Source organism: Podarcis bocagei, assembly GCF_964188305.1.
Source record: "Podarcis bocagei genome assembly, chromosome: 3".
Classification (NCBI taxonomy): Eukaryota; Metazoa; Chordata; class Lepidosauria; order Squamata; family Lacertidae; genus Podarcis; species Podarcis bocagei.
Window position 1 is genome coordinate 23,888,199 of NC_138127.1, and position 20,131 is coordinate 23,908,329.

The window sequence follows — 20,131 nt, forward strand, 5'->3', positions numbered from 1 at the left end:
AAGCCCCTGCTTCTGACATTATTATAATAGCATGGGAGCCACTCTTGAACGTGCTTTTCTTCTTAACACTTTGGTAACATCAGATGCTCATGTTCACATGGCAGAAGCCAGCTTGACAACCCTGTAAACAGCAGGGAGATAGCGGCTTATGGGTCTCTGAGAGCAGCAGGCACAGCTGATTTCGTTAAACTAGGAGTAGCCAATGAGATGTTGTGGACTACAGCTCCCGTCAGCCCTGGGTTGGTGGGAGTTGAAGTCCACAACTTTTGTAGGGCACCACGTCCCAGCATTAGACAATGCAAGACTATTGTAATAAATGAGCCGTCCGGATTCCAGCAAGTTGCCCTACTTTGGTTCCCAGTGGACCGAGTAAAATATAGCTAAACGTCTGATAATTCTGTACCAGCTGAGCCCTCTGAACACTTTGCCTTTCTAATCATGGAGCATGAGTTCCCCCAAGAACTGGGGGCATACCAAAGGTCACCCCTTTTCATCGTCCAGATGACAGAATCCTGGAAAAACTTCAGAAATCAATGGTGTCTTTAACAACCTGTAAAACTATCATCTTACAAACCACTTTTGGGATTCACCAAATTCCCAAGTGCCTCCTGTCCTACATTGTTCAGGATGCCCCACCAACCTCCAGAATGGTTTTTCAGGAGGTGGACAGTAGAGGGAGAAGCTTTTCTTCCATGAATTTACCTTGGGCTCCAGTCCAGTTTTTGTAGCTTTCTTTCTTGACATCACAAGCAGGAGCACATGCTTGCAATATGCCAGACTTGCTACCTACTATTTATTTACTTCTGTGAGCTACAGATTGTCTATAAGGCAAGGCTTATTTTGTATTAAACTGTAAATAAATTTTAAATGTTCCTAAACGAACTGCTTCTCAAATTTTGATCTTATAAATAAATAAATCCAAGAGACACTTGTACAATTGTAGCACCGTGTTTGTAAGTGCATGTGCGGATAAACTTCTGACAAATTCAAAAGATTATAAAAACATTTGGCATTCTATCTAGATGGCTAGTCAGATACTTGGCAAGTCAAATACATAGGAACAAAAGCAGCTGCAGAAGCATAGTTGAAATAAATTATAATGTTCAAAAATATGGTAGGTAATTTAAAGCCCTGTGGTCAAAAATAAAATCCAGTAATGGGAAGTTACAGATAATTTTCAAGTGGAAACGCAGTACAGCAAATAATAAAACTGCTGCTAATACACTGTGCAAACCAAGCAGATATCTCTCTACACACACAGTCCTGGTTCACAAGACCCATTAAGGCAAATTATGGCTTAGCAAGACCACACAAATATGGGAGCTCTTTGAAAGGAGCTCACAGTTACTTTGCTCCCCAGCCACTTCATTCCTTTTACTACTGTATCACACTAAACGAAGGTAAATAAAGGTTAGCACAGCTTGTCATCGGAACTGGGCCTCATGGCTAACTTGCTCCTACTTAAGCATGAGCTGTAGGGAGTCCCAGTTCAGATGACATGCTAAACTGAACCCCAGTTTAGCAGGACCCCCCCCCCCAAAAAAAAAGACTACAGAGGAGCAAAGCATTTGCAAGCTACTCTCCAAGAGCATGCTTAATAAGTTTAATAAGCAGTAATTTGTTACGTGAACCATCTCAAAGTCTTGAGTAAAGTACACTGTTGTAACCAGGTTGAATCAATTTTAAACATCAAGAGTGAATCAGTAAGTGGAATACTCTGCATGCAGATAATTTTCATGGGACAGCACTGTGTCAATTAACTTTGGAAGAAAGTGTTTTCTGCAAAGGCTTAAAACTTGGAAGAAGATACCAGAGGGATAACTGCAAAGCATTGCGGCAGATGGCATCATTCGCAGAACAGAAGTGTCAACAGATTGGGTATACTCTCAAGTTGTGGTAGAAAGGAAAGGGAGAGAATCACATTTTCCACTGACCCCCAAGGAACCAAGCAAAAAATATTAAAAGTATACACTTCCACTCATCTCTGAGATGTGAGATGTTAGCCGAGATGGCAGGAGTGAAAAATCTTTCCTCAGACCATATGCATCAGCAGGATTTTGGCAGATGAGAGGTTCGTTCTTTAAATATATTGCAGTTGGTTTCTTCGTGCCGTTTTTCAGTTACACACTTGGAAGAAACAGCTCCCAGAAGTTCTCCAAACCTCCTTTTCTCCAGCATGAGAAAGGGGTATATTTGGAAGCAAAGGCAAGAAGGAAAAACCTCCTGGCTGGTAGAATTATAATCTCCCCAGTGTGCTTCAGGTGTAGTGGGCCCAGACTGTAAAGGGCTTTAAAAGTAAGCACCAACACCTTGAATTTTGCCTGGAAAGAAATTGGAGCTAATGTCGGTGGCTAAACAAACTGCTGCTCAGTGAAATAGCTCCACTTCCCTGGCTGCCTTCAAAGACACCCCACATAGAGAGGTTGCCAACACTGTTGCTGATATTAATATTGTGCAGTTTGAAGTGACTGAAAGCGTAGGAATTGACTCCTTTGGAAGAAAACAGTGTCCAGGCCCAAGAAAATATTATTCATAGTTTTACTGGCAGAACTCTTCAAAAACATCATAAGCATCAAAGATACAACCAAAATATCTATGCAATGTCTTGTGCTGTCCAGCACAGGCTCAACATCTTCTTAGAAATAAGAGATTCAAAAAATCCAAACTGTGTCTCTCCCCCATTCCAGTCTGCATTCCAGCCTCCATTGGCCTTAGGCTATGCATGTCTTGCAGAGCCATTTACATGCATTGTTCTCCCTGTAGAGTTCAGAAATACTAACAGCCACCAACCTCTCAAGATGGCGAATTTGCTACTCAATACCTTCATCACATGATCAGAGGTTCACTCTCAGCACAGAGTAGAAAAACAGTCAACAGGTCATTAACAAGTTACAGTCAGAGAGAGCTCTTCTTGCTTTCAATATAACCTCATGGAAAATCCCCATGTTAAACCTTTTCACAAACACACATTCAGGCATTCTCATTTCAGTGTCAATTAAACCATTATACTTAACAAGTACATGCATCTCACTGTTTAGGTCCTTCCTTTGTAGCAAGTGGTACACAACCTCCCTCTCTAGCTTCAACTCCTACAGCTTCATGTACAAGCAGTCTCTCACTCATGCTTGCTGTGTTCTAGAGCAGGGCCTGGGTGAGGAGCAATGTTGTTTCTTCTCCTCTGCATTAACTTTTCACTGGTTCCAGCAAATTTCACCAGATCTGAACATCCCAGGGAATAATCCTCAAATGTGATACACAGCGGGATGGAGAAACGTCTTTCTCCAGTAGGCCAGATATTTATATCTCCACCTCAGACTGTGGACAAGGCTGCTCGTCATTATCAGCTGATGAGCGGAGACAAGGGACTGAGCAGGATTAAACTGATAAGCAGGGGATTGAATACTGATGCTTTGGCTGTGCGTGCTAGTTCTCGGTGGGAAACTAGTGGGTTTCCCACCAGTGCAGAATTGAGCTACATAACCCCACCAATCAGCTGGCAACATCTGCCCATCAGAATGGTATCAGATGATTGACCGGTGGGCATGGTTATGGAGAAACTGCATTGTAGGTCTGATTGGACCCCCCTGGAAGGACAAGATTGGCCTGTGGGCTAGGCTAGGGGGTTCCTCACTCTGATTTACAGGTTAGCTTCAATGCCCTTTTTGAACTTATGATGCTAGGCTTACAGCATGAGCTTCCCCCCTCAACCCACGTTGGTCGCAAACCTCAAGCATTGATAAAAGTATATGAATCCTCATCCCCACTGCTTGTGGGTAAGCCTGCAGTCATGAATCGCTTACTGATTTTGTGAGGCAAAGGCAAAATGGTTTTGGGGGGGGGAAAACATGTCTCCTTGATTGCAACAAACTACATAATTGAAGAAACAGAGCCAGCATGCTGTAAATCAGCAGGCTGATTAAAAATGAATAAGATTGGCACGAGCAACCAGCCCTTTGAGTATTTCATCTTATACCCAGTGTCACTGCTGGATCTTCCAACAGCTGCTAGGCATAAGAACTTCAAAATTGGCGAAAGTTGAGCTCTTGAGGAGCTCCTTTCCCATCACTGACTGACTGAACCTTTGAGCAGATATCGTGCTCATGACAAGCGAATAATATGCAACTAAGTTACACTCAGGGTAGACCATTGAAATCAATGGATTTAAGTGCCTTGCCCATTGATTTCAGTGGGTCCATTTTGAGTAGGCTGACTTTGATACACCCAGATATGTATAAAAAAAATATTTTTAAAAAACTATTGGCAAATAAATGCTACTTTATCTTTAGCAAAATTATTTGTACTTAATTTTGATATGGAATAACTAGCACTTGTGGTAAGACCTGTTTTCTAGTGCAAATGGTGCAAAATCATTTATATCTAATCCACGTATTAAGACTATTTATTAACACTATTTATTAACATCATCAAATCGTTGTGAAGGTTGATTGTGTGGCTGATAAATACTAGAAAATCCTTAAGGCACAATTAACTAACTTGTAAGTGATACACCTTGCTGCAACTCCCCCACCTATATGGCTCAGCAGAGCAGCTGTGCAGTAATATCTATAAAGGATCTGGAGGCTGCATCTTGTTGGAACAGCATAGCAGCTCCTTACCAGGCTTGCAGTTGCATTTAGAGGCAGCAGGATACAGAGGTTTATAGCTCCAGTCTGAAAACACTTGTGACTACACTGACCAGTTGCAGACCCTTTGGAGGTGGTTGCATGGCTACCATGCAATAATCCCAGATACCAGGTACCCCTGGTGTTTGGTGAAGTTTGGCTGCCTATGCTGCTGTTGAGAATGGGAGGTAGGCTGGCCCACCCATGGGGCAAGGTGAGGTGACCATCTTCAGGTGGCAGAATCCATAGGGGCAGTAGATCTGGTGGTAGCAACAGCTGCAGCATGCTCCTTGGAGGCCAGATCTCCTTGGCAGCCCTCACCATGCCACCACTTCAGAAGTCCTCTTGGCAAATAGGAACCACTGCTGGTGTCTTCTCAGCCTTGTTCCTAATGTAGATCTTTATCTCTCTCTCTTCCACCCCTTGCTCTTGATGTAGATCTTCACTCACCCCTTCTTCCCTGGTCTGGTTTGCCTCATATGCCTCTTCTGACGGCCTTGATGGGAGCATAGCTCTGGTGCAGGGGATTTGAGAATTACACCCTCACTTTCCAAGACAAGACTGGAATCTAAGCATGTTTATCTGGAATTAAGTAGCCCTGAAAGCCTCGGATAGTCTTACTTCTGAGTAAACATAGGAATGGATTGCTTGGATGTTTATGAGATATTCTACTAGGAACTCTTGGGAATTTATTGGTAGTGATTTATGTTCCATTTATAAATCTCTTCCAAATTTTTGTGTTTTTAAAATTTATGACCCCACTTTTCCTACTGTTAGAAATCCAGCTGGATAGAATTCAACATTAACTCTGTGTTCCCTCTGTTTTAAAATCATTGTCTCTGAGTTCTTTCCTCTTATAGTTGAAATGTGAGTCATCCTTATTTATCCAAGGCATTGTTCTCTTGAAGTATATATAATACAACATATTAATCACCTACTTAATATGAATTAGAAGCAGGTAAAACTTAGCAGTTAAATTTTAACATTTTAAAAATCAAGTGACAAGCTTTTTTCAGGAGGAGCACAATGTCAGAGCAGCCTTCAGTAAACAGCATGCCATGTAAAATCAGTGAGAAGGTAAAGAGAAATTACTGATGTAGGGGTTAGCATGTGGTTTGAGGAGAGTGAATCACTTTCCAGTTTTTGATATCTTTCCTACAGATAATTCATAAAACAGATTCGAGCTTTTCCACACTATTGAGTAGGTAAGAGTTATCAAGATCCATGTTTCTCAATTAGCTAAGTACTACAGACCCCTTGTTTTTCAAAAGCCAAGGCATGGACCCTCTACTTTTGAAATCTTTGTGCGAAGCAAATTTTTGGAGCAAGTGTGGGGTAGTCCCTAAAAAGCAATGGATTTTAGTTATCACAATTTTTATGGGCAGTGTTTTTTAGTATATTACTCACACAAATGACAATGATTTAGTGCGGGGGGGGGGAGATGAATTTAATTTTACTAACATGCATTACGAGTTAACAAATTAGGATATATCTAGCAGCTACTAAACCTATATGTGTTGGGAGAAATCATGCCTTTTTTAGTCCCAAACAATCCCTTCTACTTCCAGTTCAGTATTTCCTACTTTTAATCTCAAATCTAGATTAACATTGAGCCAATTTCTTTGCTTATTCTTTGTATAACAAAATGTCCAAAATGTTTGTTCACAAAGATATGTGGAACAGAATGAAACTAGATGTTTCAAAGTTTTTTCACCTACTTATAATCAGGAAAAACCTTCACCCAGGATGAGCTAGTCTACATTCTTAGAAAAATTATTTCGATGAACTGTCACAAGTCACATCAACAAGTGTATCTTCCACAGATAGAGTTGTTAGTTGTACGTCACCACATTAAAAAGGATTCCTTATCCATGAGTATTCAGGATTTGGTGCAGGAAAGTAATATCTGAAGCTAGTCATACTAAATCACGCAGGTGCTCATTGGTGTTATTTTTTACTTCTGGTATCAATTCTTTCTCAGTGGACTCCAGAAATGTCTCCAATGTTTGGATGTTAGTAAGGCTACCACCTTCTACCTGGCTTTCCCTTAACCATATTTTTTAAATCACTGCCTCAATCTTATCTTCAGTGTAAAAAATATACACATCACTACCTTGAAGGCTTGTGTTGAGAGTGTTCAAGTAGGTGAAAACATTGCTAAGTAGGCTACCAAACACAACCACTCAAAGTTGTTCAACTGACCACATGAAAAGTTTGAATCTGTCAGGAAAAGTCATACTTCACCACGGATGAACAAGTCCACTGATTTTCCCTGACATAGCACAAGCACCATCTGTTGTCAGACACACACATTTCTCCCATGAAATGTGGTTCTTTGCAACAACAAAAAACAAACAACAACAACAACAAAACCCACTTAGGGATTTAAACATGCACTCGATTGTAGTGTGTGCAAGTTCACATGAAAGTAAAAAAATCCTCCATATATTTTTCTTCCCATACATAGTGTACAAAGGCATGATAGCTTTGTTTGTAATACCAGTGGTTTCATCAGTTTGCAATGGAAAGAAGTTGCAAGTCTGGACCCTTAAAGTGAGAGTCTGTTTTATATCATTAGACATTAGACATCATTAGACATATTCTTCATTTCACAATGTTGCTCGAAGGAGGTGATGTGTTGATTTCCCTAGCCTCCCGACTCACCAAGTACTCATTTGCATTTAGCTACACAAGCAGGGAGAATCACTTCCTCGCCTAGAATATGATCCTTTCCTGCTTTGCCAATGATTTGTGCCACATAAGAAGCTAAGGTTGCATTCTCCTGAGAACTCGAAGGTTTTTTCCTATGGTTTTTTTGCCCCTTCTTCAACTCCACAAAAAAACATTGATTTATTTTTGGAGCGTGCGTGTTTTGTCTCCAAATGACGTTGAAGATTAGCAGGCTTCATAGATTCATTAGCTAGAATTTCACAACATGAAACACACAGGGACTTTGGTTATAAATCAGATCCTTCAGTAAATCCATACTGAAGATAGTCATCGCTGTACTTAGGGATCAAATGCGCCCAGCATCTAGATACAGTAATTCTTCAGCCATTGTAAAACATTGAACATATTTATTGGTGCTGCCGTCACTGACAGAACTGAATACCTGCTTAGGGCAGGAGAAACTAATCCAGGCACTTCCATCCCTTCCATCATAGATGATCAGCAGAATAAGAGATGGCAGTGCTGATTATGACCCAGTGCAGAAGTGGCCTATCTGCGCACTTGTACGTCATTTAGGAAGCTAACAGATGGTCAATGACAGAGGCTCAATCCAAGAGCAGCAAGAGATGGTGGTTGGTGAGCACAAGTCCCTGTTCCTTCCAAAGATGCATCGGTGGTGTCAAAATAGTTACCACCAACTATCTGCATTGCGCATCCATCCTGCCTTGGGATCATGTGGGCACCACCCATTTCAACACTTTGAATTTCACCTTCTGCCACTCTAAGAAATACTCAGAATCCCAGATAAATGTAATAGAACTAAACTTTGTGACTAATAGTCCCTTTTGGTTTCACTAATTTTATAATTAGGTTATTTCACATTCAGCATCTAAGTAAAATGCAAATTCTATTATAATAATTAATACATTTAAACCTAAATGGTTAGTCAGCTAAAAATATTTGAACTGGTTGGCAGCCTCAAAAACTGTGCATATTAAAAGTGAGAGTGTGGATAACATAACAGAAAATGGATTGTTTTAATCTTTTTTTACATTCCACTGCCAGGTTTATTTTTGCATAGCTAATCAACCATGATTCTTCTGAGATTAGGGAATTTATGTCAATGGGTTCCCCCCCTCCCCCTACTTTTTATCCATATGCCTTCTGATTCTCTAGCAGACTGGAACTATGGGAATTTGATGGTCACAGCATGTACTCTGCAAATTAACCAAAGGTTATTTAGAGTTTTAATGATTAGTGGTGTTAATTAATGAGGAAACTACAATAACAACAGTTTTAGCAGTTTTAATGTCTTTCCAAAGGAAAGCACTTATTGTTTCAGCCAACAGAGAAGCAAGGGAATTTAAGCCATTTCAATAGCCTATGTGAAATATAACAGTAATCACAAAGGACACAATCCAGCCAGTTAGTACTTTAGAAGTCCCGTTGATTTCAGTGGCAGAGTTGAGTACATTCTTAAATGCAGCTGATCTTGGACCACCTCTTTGATTTCTATTAGCACATTACTTAGCACCACAATTCAAGAGAACTTCCCCTCCCATGATGTTACTTTGTGAAATCCCACAGCTTTCTTTAGCAAAGCAGCAATGACATATTCATATGTAAAATGCTCTGGGAGCTTTAGAAATGGCCTTATTGTTTCCTGAAATCAGTAGGTGTCAATTCTTTCATATGCATACAGTTTGATTATTAACGTCTGTAAGCACTATTTCGGCTCAGATCAACAGAAGTGCTGAATAGAAAGACACAAATGAGTTGATGAATATGATCATACAGTCAAGTTCATAAATTTCCTTTCCAGAATCTGTGGTAGCTGGGTGTCAGGAGAATATGTTTAATTGATCTCTGAACCCATCATGCAGTCCCACTGAAATTAGTCTAACTTCAGTTCTTCCCTAAGTAGAGCTTAGCTGTATGCAGCTCATCAACTCATGCCATGCATGATGGCACAAATAAATATACAGGTACTGTATCACCCATTGCCCATAACAAAGGTGAATATAATCTGTACATTTTGTCGCAAACATCAGGAAATTGGACTCAACTACCACTTCCCACCCATGAAAGTCCCTTTTCAAGAGATGTGTGTGTGGCAGCCACTTTTATGTCCATCAGCTTTTCCAGATATTCTTCAGTGCCAGGGACTGGAAGGGGGGCTGGAGTCTGATTCAGGAGAGGGGGGGTCAGTGATTTGTGGGGAACTCTTCCGGCCAGGGGACAAGAGTTGGAAGCAGGGGAAACTTAAGTGCTGAATGGTGGAGCACAAGATGGGTCGGAAGAAGAGGTAGATCAGGCAAGTGAAGGGCCAGATGATTCCCCAACCATTCTTGCATCATTCTTCTAGAACCAGGAGGGGTTTGAAATGGGATTAGCAAAGGAAGTTGCCATGTAAGTGCAGTCTCCGTTGAGCGATGGCACAAAAACTAGTGGAAGGGGAGTGGTTCCCGGTTGTTACAACTGCTCCATAGAGCATAGACCTGGCAACAGCTGCCTAGATACTAGATCAGGGCTTTCCAAACTTTTCATGTTAGTGACTTTTTAGACATGCATCATTTTGCAACACAGTAATTCAGTTTTACTAGCAAATTGGAGGTTGAACCAATTTCCATCCCCGGGAGGAGCGCGGGGAGTATTTGCACAACACACACACACTGCAGCCAACACACTAACGTGTCGCGACACACAATTTGGAAAGCTCTGCACTAGATTGTTGTGCGTAGATATCCAGAGCCAACTCAAAACAATATAAAGAGATATAGGAGTGTGGAAAGTGTTTTAGGGCTGTCACCCAAATAAATCTCTCAAGTGTGTGAAGCTTAAAAGATAAAGTAATATATTTGCAAATGAGCCACAGTTCTAACAAAACGAAAAAAACCCTCATTTTACATGGTGCCCACAGGTTTCAAAGCAAGCACCATCTCCCTTGTTTGTGAGAAAAGGAGGAATGTGTCCTTCTGTGGTATATGGTGTGTAAAGGGTTAAAAGAAACTGACCATAGCTTCTTCTGTGGCTGGGTGGGTAGGATTTGTGTTGTGTTTGTGTTTTCAGCCCCCCAGCACTTCAGTTCTGGGTAAACTGGCCTCAGAGCTAGTCCTGTTCATTCTCTGTTTAATGAAGCCACTGTTCAGTTGTTCCTTTGGCACCTGTTGTTGTGCACAGTGAACAGGAAGCTGTGCAACCCTTTGTGTAGATGCACAAGGGACCCACGTAAGAATATTACATCTTCTAAGATGGAGCCTGCCATATGGGCTGCTTTGAAAAATTAAAATATTGAACTTTAAAAACAAATCAAATCTGTTGTCAAGTTAATCAGGAACACCCTCTAAATTAATTGGGAGGTTATTATCTGATTAAATGTTGTGGCCTTAATACAAGATGTTAATTCCATTAATTAATTGGAGGGTGATGTTACATTCGCAGTTGACCTTAGCTTGAAACACACCTAGTACAGTGCTGCCTGCCTGACCTGTTGTCGTGACCTGCAAGTAGGTTGTGAAGCCTGGGCATGTGAGTCAAGGGTTTTATAAGCAAATCCAAAACAATTACCATATTGCTTCTAAGCCTTAACTGGTATAATTATACCTCTTCCAACTTTTTGTTTGGTTGGCGTATTAGAATGCTGTGCTGACACTTGCCAAACAAAGTCTTACATTTTAAAACTTGGGGGACACTCTCTGGTGGATCACGGCAGGTCCAATGACACTTCACCACAAGGTACTCATACAGGGAGTATCTTCTCTTGTGGCGAACTCTCACCAGATGTGCTGCCAGGGTTAGTTAATAGTTTAGCCAAGGCTGATGTGAAGTTTGCTTAGCCGTGGTTTGTCTACTACTTTTGTGCTGAAGAAACAGAGAAGTTTGGGTGTGAAACCCATTTACAAAACTGATGTCACAAAGCTGCATTTGTGCAAAAAGAACAATGCATTGAGCTGCAATGTGTTAGGACCTTCAAAGCTTGCTGATGAAGCAATACCCATGCTGCTGCTGTTTAGTAGTACATGTCTACGAGAGACAGGTTTTTCAGCAATGACAGGCATGAGAACAAAATTAAGTAGCACACTATTACTAAGGATCTGTGTCTAACAGCCATCAAACCACACACTGACCTACATTGACAAAAGGCAAGCTTAGTCATCCCACTGATACTTTCCAACATAGACTTTATGATGAATAAACTATTGACATTATTCATAATTTTTGTATTTAACACTGCTTTAAGTTTTAAGAATAATTTTTATAGTTTATGAAGCAATACCCTGCAATAAGGTTATTAGTGTTCTTGAATTCCCATAAAAAGAAACCTGTGAATAACTTGGTGAGTACTATAAATATTTCAACAATGAATTAATATGTTAACTACTTAACAGTAATCTGTTAAATAGGTTTTAGCTTGGATGCCTCACATAATGGTTATGAAATAGGCAAAACAAAAACAAAAAAACCCCAGCAAGACAGTTACAATGAGTCAAGCTGATGGCTGTTGTTGTTGTTTAGTCGTTTAGTCGTGTCCGACTCTTCATGACCCCATGGACCAGAGCACGTCAGGCACTTCTGTCTTCCACAAGCTGATGGCTACTGAAGATCTAAAAATTCATGTGACAAAAAATCAATGACTCACTCCACCAAGTGTTGGTTACCATACCAAAAAAGTTGGGAACCACGGTTCTAGTATTCCAGACATAATATGGTACCTGGACTGCACTTAACCCTACCAATTAAATTTTCCCCATACTGATTAAAATTACCATTCACAGTTTTAAACCTCCTGTGTGCAAATCCTCCAATTAAAGCAATTAGAGTTTGCAGCCCTCATATTACCTAGCTGCAGTTACTGAAATGCATAAGTATAATAAAATGAGAATAAGCTCAATTAACAAATAAAACACCTAATTATATAATAATCGAGAACTAGCTGGTCTGACGTTTCTTATTCTTACTCAAGCACTGTTTAAGTTAATGTCAGTTCTACAGTTCCATGATTACTTTAATTAGGATGGTCTGATTAGAAACAATAGTGCTAGATTTGCCCCACAAGTTTAAGATAACACAATCAGAGCCAAGGTTCCATTTATGCTTGATGCTTACATGGGAGTCCCATCCATTTCCATGAAGGGATCCCGGTTTCAGCGATGTGTGGTGGAAAAATTTCCACAGGGGGAAAAAATCCAAAATGGGAGATTTTGCAGTGCTTTACTTTTGGTGGGGAAAATATCAATTTCGTATGTTCATTAGTAACAATGAGTGGGTGCCAAACACAACTATAATAATGGCAAGCTTGGTGATTTCAAAGTTTTTTGCTTTGTTTACTAAATACAAAAGGAAATAAACTTGCTAAATTAGATCACTCTCAAGGGCATCAGAAAATATTCCAGTAGAAACAGAACTTTTCCCAATACAAATTATCTTATGCAAATTAGCTTAGTTCAAAACCTAGTTCGGATATCTGTTGGAACTCACACTCTGCCAGGAATGTAAGGTCCAACAAATTCTTCAATTGCCTTGCTGACAAACTTTATTTCCCAGAAGGCAGAAGACACAACAAATGGATCATCTATTTTGGATCTCATCCTCACCAAGAGGAAAGAAGTGATCGACAAGGTGGAAGTAATCGGGAACCTTGGGAAGAAGTTATTCATATGCAAGAGAAAGCTGAATGTAGTCAGACATGCACTCTGCACTTGATTTCAAAAAGCTTAAGGGACAACTGGATGAGATCCCATAGTCAGAAAGAGAAGTAAGTCAAAGATGGATGGGAGATTCTTAAAGGTGAAATATTGAAGGCACAAATGCTAGACAACACAGACAATTCCAAAAAGAAATAAAAAATGAAAGGCATCTAAAAAAAATTGGTGTATATAACAAATGAAAGAAAGGGGAGATTGCAGAGATCTCAAAGGAAGAGTATACATGAGTTGCTAACCATTTCAGGGAGAAGATCAGGCAAGCTATATTTCAGAATGAGTTCAGGCTTGCAAGAGAGGTTAGTAGACTGCAAATTTAACATGAATCAACAGTGTGATTCAGCTGCAGAAAAGCTAATGCTATCGTAGACTACATCAACAGAAATATAGTATCCAAGGGAAGTAATAGTCCCACTCTACTGTCTTGGTCAGACCACACCTGGAGTACTGTGTCCAGTTCTGAGTGCCACAATTTAATAACAATATTGACAAGCTGGAACATGTGCAGAGGAGGGCAACCAAGATTATCAAGGATCTGGAAACCAAGCCTTATGAGGAATGGTCATAAGATCCAACCTTGGATCAAGGACTTTTTGCTGAGATTTGAAGTCACAAAATATGCAGTAAAGTGTGAAAATATAGGCTGTTCAACCTTTAAAATATGCCCCTCCAACTGAGTTCCAAAATGCCCCCTTAAAAGGTTTATATCCAGTGTTCCCCCATTCCCCCAGCATAGGAAAAGACCGGACATTTGGTAAATAAAAAAATTCTTTACGTACAAACTCTCCAAAAGTCAGATACATGTGCTTCAGAAAGTTGCACAGGCAGTAAAACTTAGCTTAGTTGCAAAGTGGTAAAAGTTCCTAGATTACTTGTATAGGAACTCAAGATTCAAGTTGGTAGCCGTGTTGGTCTGCCGTAGTCAAAATAAATTAAAACAATTCTTTAAAAAGATAGTTAAAAAGACTCTTCTTAAAAACCTAAAAACTGTTGGGTCCAGTGATGGTGTTGTCTGGGTGTATGTGGCAGCAAAGTTGGCATCTGGGTTTATTGCAGGCTCTGGTACCAGTTTCCATGTTAAGTTTGGTTGTTGTATTATTGTGGGTGAGGAGTTGTTTAAGATTGGGTGGCTGTCTGTAGGCGATGAAAGGTCTTCCTCCCAGAGCATGAGAAAGAGAACTGTCATTGTTTAGGAGATGTTGTAAATCTCTGATGATGCATTGAAGTTTTTTAACTTGAGGGCTGTATGTAATTACTAGTGGTGTTCTGTTGTTTTCTTTTTTGGATCTGTCTTGCATCAAGTTCTCTCTGGGTATCAGTCTGGCTTTGTTGATCCATTGTTTAACTTCATCAGGTGGATATTTTAGTTCCATAAAGGTTTGCTGTAGGTCTCAAGAGTTGCTGATGAGAGCCTGCAGTTGAGCTGGAGCAACCAGCTCAAACCTCTTCATATGCTGAGCTTATCAGGCAGAATGGAAGAGAAGAAAGGTTGATCAACTAGTTCCTCCCAAGGTGTGGGAAGTATATAGCTAAGCCTGGCAGGACAGCTTACTCTGTGGTATTAACCTCTTCATGTATTAATTAGACCTAAGCATGTTTGTTATATGAGGTGGGTTATCCCACAATGTCTACATACATTTCTGTTTCCTCTAGCTTTGTTCGGCTAGCCACCTTAGCCTAATGGAAATGGAATTGTCTCTAAGACCCAGGAACTCACTGTGCTAAAAGAAACCCAACCACAATTTCTGGCCATGTCACACTGTGCAAAACATTAGATAACTCCCATGCACCTGCCAATTTTCTTCCTTCATTTCTTTTAGTTATTTGATAAAATCTTTCTTTTAAGTTGAATTTACTTTGATGCAATTAAGTAAGGGGCTTTGGTGTTTGCTATTTTTCTAGGTTAGTGTGAAGCTAAAGGTGTGTGTGTCTCACTTTTTAAAATTAACATGTATGTTTATGCAAAATAAGAATCTTGACTCCAGTAATGTAGTAGAGAAGCTGAAATGGGAACTCTAGCTCCAGGCTGCCTTAAAACAAACCAGTATCAGACTTGAGGGAGAATTTCCTCAATACATTTGCTCAGTACACATTTGCTTAGTGGCAAGCTCTGCAAATGATACGTCCTAATATTAGTACAGATTATACATCCTAAACTGAAAGGCTGGATGTTAACAGTATATATGAGTACACTGTTTCTTACTCTTTACAAATATCTTGGGTATTAGTCTAAGAAAAAACAAACAGTAGGAAGCATTTAGGGATTAATTTCACTTTTAGCATTCCTGGTTGAGATGTCCTAGTAGTTTATGACATGGATTCTAAAATATATGCTGTGTTATTACTAGAATTTAAAACTGACTCATACTTTTCTATGGAAGAGGATTCCTCCCCATGTGGCTGTTTGCACGGTCTCCTTAATCTAGCTCTTTCTTGCAAGCACAGGAGCTCCAAAGCATTTTCCTTTTCTACAAGGAGGTCCCTGTTCATTTTGACAGAGCAAAAATTCTACCTTTTCAAAAGGTGCCTCTTCCACTTATATGAATGGTGAAATTTGCTCACATGAGAACTTCATATATCAGAGAACCTATGAAACTCCGAATCAGAGAGTACACATTGAGCATGTAAACTTGCTTTATAGGATTAATTCTAGGATTCTGTGCTTCTGTGAAGTGACTCAGCAAAGGGTATTTTACTGGGATTCCAGTGTGCTGGAATATATTCCATTTGCTTCAATGTAGGCACTGTGAATGTGTCACTTACCCATTTAAGTCATATTTGTTTCATTCCAATCCTACAATTGAAGATGACAAGATCATTTGACATGTCAGATATTGTTGAGAATATTTACTGCTAGATAGATTCCATTTCTAGTGCTTTTCCATATATTTGCTTAATCTAATAAATCATCTAGATGTGATGTTACTGCTGCCATATAAATAGCTTAGGCTGGCCTAATGGGTGCAAGTTTTAAAAAGAAACTTCTCAACGATCATGTGCATTGTTCACTTTGGCTTCTTAAAAAGCATTTCTGGGAACTTGATAATGACTTTTCCTTATTTTGTATCTATCGTGAATGGGAACCTATAGAGTTTCTAAAAACAGTTTAGTAAAGTATATGAGCCTCATCACTAAAATGACAGCAATTGCAAGGTACAGTGGTACCTCGGGTTACAGATGCTTCGGGTTACAAACTACGCTAACCAGGAAGTGGTTGCTCCAGGTTAAGAACTTTGCCCCAGGATAAGAACGGAAATCGTGTGCCAGCAGCACAGCGGCAGCAGGAGGCCCCATTAGCGAAAACACACCTCAGGTTAAGAACCGTTTCAGGTTAAGAACGGACCTCTGGAACAAATTAAGTTCTTAACCCGAGGTACCACTGTAGTAAAGTCCAATGAACTTGGTAGCCTGCCTAAATTGTGGGCCCCAGAGCACAACATCAAAGACAAGACTTCTCTTCTAACTAAACAGACAAAGGCAGTACCTTCTCTCTGAGAACACACTGAGCTTCAGAGTTGCTTAAAGGCAGCAAAAAGCCTGTGATTTCTGAGTCCCGCTGAAGCTCATGGACTCCCTAATCCCAATTCCCCAATCCTCCCTTGCTTGCCCATTTCCTTCCCTGCCAATAGTGCACATCCCAGTCTGTTCCTGGGCCCCATGAGAGGTTCTGCTTTGGTTCCGCTTTCTCCTTGACATCTCCTTTCTTCAGTTCTATCTCACCACGAGCCATAGTTTCCTTAGGCACCTATTTTTAGCCAATTGCCTGCCTTGCCCAATTTCCTCCAGCAATCTTTTTTCTCCCTTTCCAATAACATCCAGTCCCTCCTGTGCTTCGTTAGGAGATTTCTTTGCACCTGTCCTTGCTCCAGTTTCCTGTCTCCGATGCAGTGTAATGTCATCAATTCTGGACAGTTTTTAATGTGAGTTGGACTCTTATTTGCTCCAGCTCAGCCAGCAAGGGGGGAGCCTTTTTCAACCTGCAGACTGCATTCCCTTGTGGGGCTGCCCAATGTGGGTGGGACCAGACGAACGAAATGGGTGGGACAGCATATGTGAGTCTTCTCTGTAGAGTAGGCTACATTCCAGCCAGGCAAATGTGAGACATTTCTACAGCCCCCCACATCTCTCCATCTATGCAGACAAGAGGCATTGTCACTACTCAAGGAAACTTTCCAACCAGGCAAAAGTACTGGAAGAGCCAGAAAGGAGTGCGGTTTGGGGAGAGGAGATGTGGCCTGGGGAGATTTATGAGAGTCAGATAGAGAGGCCTATTGGGCAGCATTCAGTCCCCAGCTTGATTTTTATTTTATTTCGTAAAATTTATGTACTGCTTGATTGTACAGAAAAACCTCAACGTAGTTTACAGAAAGGGATGGTCTCCATCCCTGAGCTTAGCCAACCAATGTCAGAAGCAGGCATAGGCAAACTCCGACCCTCCAGATGTTTGGGACTACAATTCCCATCATCCCTAGCTAACAGAACCAGTGGTCAGGGATGATGGGAATTGTAGTCCCAAACGTCTGGAGGGCCGGAGTTTGCCTATGCCTGGTCAGACGCTTCAGAAGGTAGAAGCACTAAACAAAGTAGGCTTTAAAGCACTTCAGTGGGAAAATGCTATGCAGCTAATAGCTATGTTTTAATAAATTAGCTGGCCGTCATTATTCTCTAATCAACAAATAAGCGGTGCTTGCAAAAGGTAGCCTGTTTAGCAGTAGATGACTGCCTTCAGTTGACTGATTAAGGAAGTGTGGTTTCTTACAGAGTAAAATGATGTATTGAGCGGGGGGGGGGTGTTAAAAGGTGGGTCACCACTTTCTTTGCCGATAATTCCTGTGCTCAATATATTTTTCATGCTTGCTTACTAATGTGGCCCTACAGCAGTCCCCATCCTGTAAGGATAACAAATTAGCCATCTGATACAGAACAGCTTTATCCTGGACATGGAAATGTTTTCATCTGCCAAATAAAACATAAATCTTACCCTCTGTTTCTTTGACAAACTGCTTAATAAGCTTTTTCAAGTACTTTTGTCCGCTGAAGCTAGCTCACGAACCCTCAATCATTTCAAACCAACACAAGTGTAATGCTGATAACCTGGAAGCTGATTTCTGTTGGAAGTTGTGTCACTGTACATCTGTTTTGAATATACTTGTTCTGACCCTGACTATTGTGAGGCCTTGGGGCAAGTAACTCTGTGTGTGTGCGTGTGTGCGCACGCCCACAAACACACACACGTATTAAAATCCTACCTACACAGATCATCAAAAGCATGGTCAAATGAAAATGGTTTTAGAATGCTTCAGAAACATGCTTGATTGGAGTAAGTCTCCATCAAATGGCAGCTGCATAGGTCCTGAGTCCGGAGTCAACAATTTTAAAGTGATTTAAAGGTGGCACGATAGCGTAACTGTTTCCCATGGAGGGGAGGACTAGGAATGTGGCATGTGCACTCCCTCCTCCCTTCTCACGCACTACAGCAGGCTTCCTCAAACTCTGCCCTCCAGATGTTTTTGGCCTACAACTCCCATGATCCCTAGCTAGCAGGACCAGTGGTCAGGGATGATGGGAATTGCAGCCTGCACAACCTGTTTGATCAGAGACCACTGTACAATCGGAGGTGGGCGATGTTCATGCAAGCAGTGACCTCTGAAGCAGCATCCCATATTCAATTCTCTGGAGAGAAAGAAAGAAAAATTGACTTCAACTTGACATTGGAGATTTATGTTTGGATAATCTGGCATCTTTTTATTTGATGAAAAGCAGAAGTACGGGGAAGGCAGAATTTTAAAATGGGCCATATGGTGGTTGGTAAAAAGGTTCATCCTAAAACATGCACCCCATGTCATTTCCCCACCTTATATTGCTCCTCCCCAAGCTGCTGTTAGTTGTAGAGGTGAAAAAGACGGTTCAACACAGTACAATCTGCACAATCCCATGCAAGTGCTACCTGTCCGTAGAAAACAAAAGCATATAAGAGAGAAATGTTCCAGGTGTGCCATCTCCCAGAGGAGCTACTTTTCTATGTGTAGAGAGTTGGGGTGGTGGGTTTTTTGGGTTTTTTTTTTGCAATCTTCTCCCTTGTGTTATATGAAAATTCAATCTTTTTTAAAGCTTTTGATGTCACATGCAATGCAATCCTTTAGATTTCACAAAAACCCAATTATATTTCAGCTTCTTGAAATTGAATTAAGCCAATACTGACAAGTATTTGCTTCTGTTTTCTGTACTGCTGACTTCACTGGCTGTATTTGTTATTTGTTGTCCCCCCCCCCTTTAGGAGTCTGTCATGATTGTTGTCTTTGGTTTGGAGTTTATCATGCGCATCTGGTCTGCTGGCTGCTGTTGTCGGTACCGTGGATGGCAGGGAAGGCTGAGATTTGCAAGGAAACCATTCTGTGTAATAGGTAAGTTTTTTAACCATGGCTAACCTTGTTATGAATTACAGCATTGTCACAGAAGGATAGGACTCCACTGGGTATTATTTTTAATTCAGATCCTAGATTACATTTGGCTATGCCTTTGATGGGTACATGGATTGTCCATAATCACTAATAGAAAAGAAAAAAATCTTGCCCTGGAATTAATATATGCATCTGGTCAGATAGATTATGGTGGCCTGCAGACACCCCTGCAGGTATACCTGGAAGAAGCAGGTTATCTAGTCATGTTTCAGCCTGGTTTCAGTCACAATTTTAGCACCAAAACAGTCTTGGTCACCCTGATCAATGACGTTGATCAGAGACACGGGAATGCAACTCTATTGGTTCTCCATGATCTCTTAATGATGGTGGGGGGAACCTTCATCCTGCAGGCCTAACTTAACCCAGCATTTGTTTTATTCAACAACATTTATATACCACTTGATTGGAATAGAGCGTCTAAGCTGTTTACAAGAAATATTTGGCCTACGAGGTCGTTCCCCCCCAAACAGCACCCACCTGCCCTGCATCTGACATCACATTGGTCTTCAGCTTATGAGTTGGGACCCACAGCCTGATCCAAGGTGGGTCACAGCAGGAACACTACCACCATATCAAGATATGATAAAAGAAATGGGCTCCCAAATGTAAAAGTAGGTCCTGCTTCAAAGTGTGCTCCTGGTTGTGCATTGGCAAGAGAGGCTTGCTGAACTGGCAC

General features: G+C 40.8%; 1 protein-coding gene across 4 annotated transcripts in view; it reads left to right on the forward strand.

Moving 5' to 3' along the window:
• Positions 1–20,131, forward strand: part of KCNQ5 (potassium voltage-gated channel subfamily Q member 5) — a 261,710-nt gene that overhangs the window by 185,043 nt on the left and 56,536 nt on the right. For all 4 annotated transcript variants that reach the window (XM_081186923.1, XM_081186919.1, XM_081186920.1 and 1 more), the window contains exon 3: positions 19,272–19,398. In XM_081186923.1, coding sequence (XP_081043049.1) covers positions 19,272–19,398 — 127 coding nt within the window. The remainder of the gene's footprint in view (positions 1–19,271; positions 19,399–20,131) is intronic.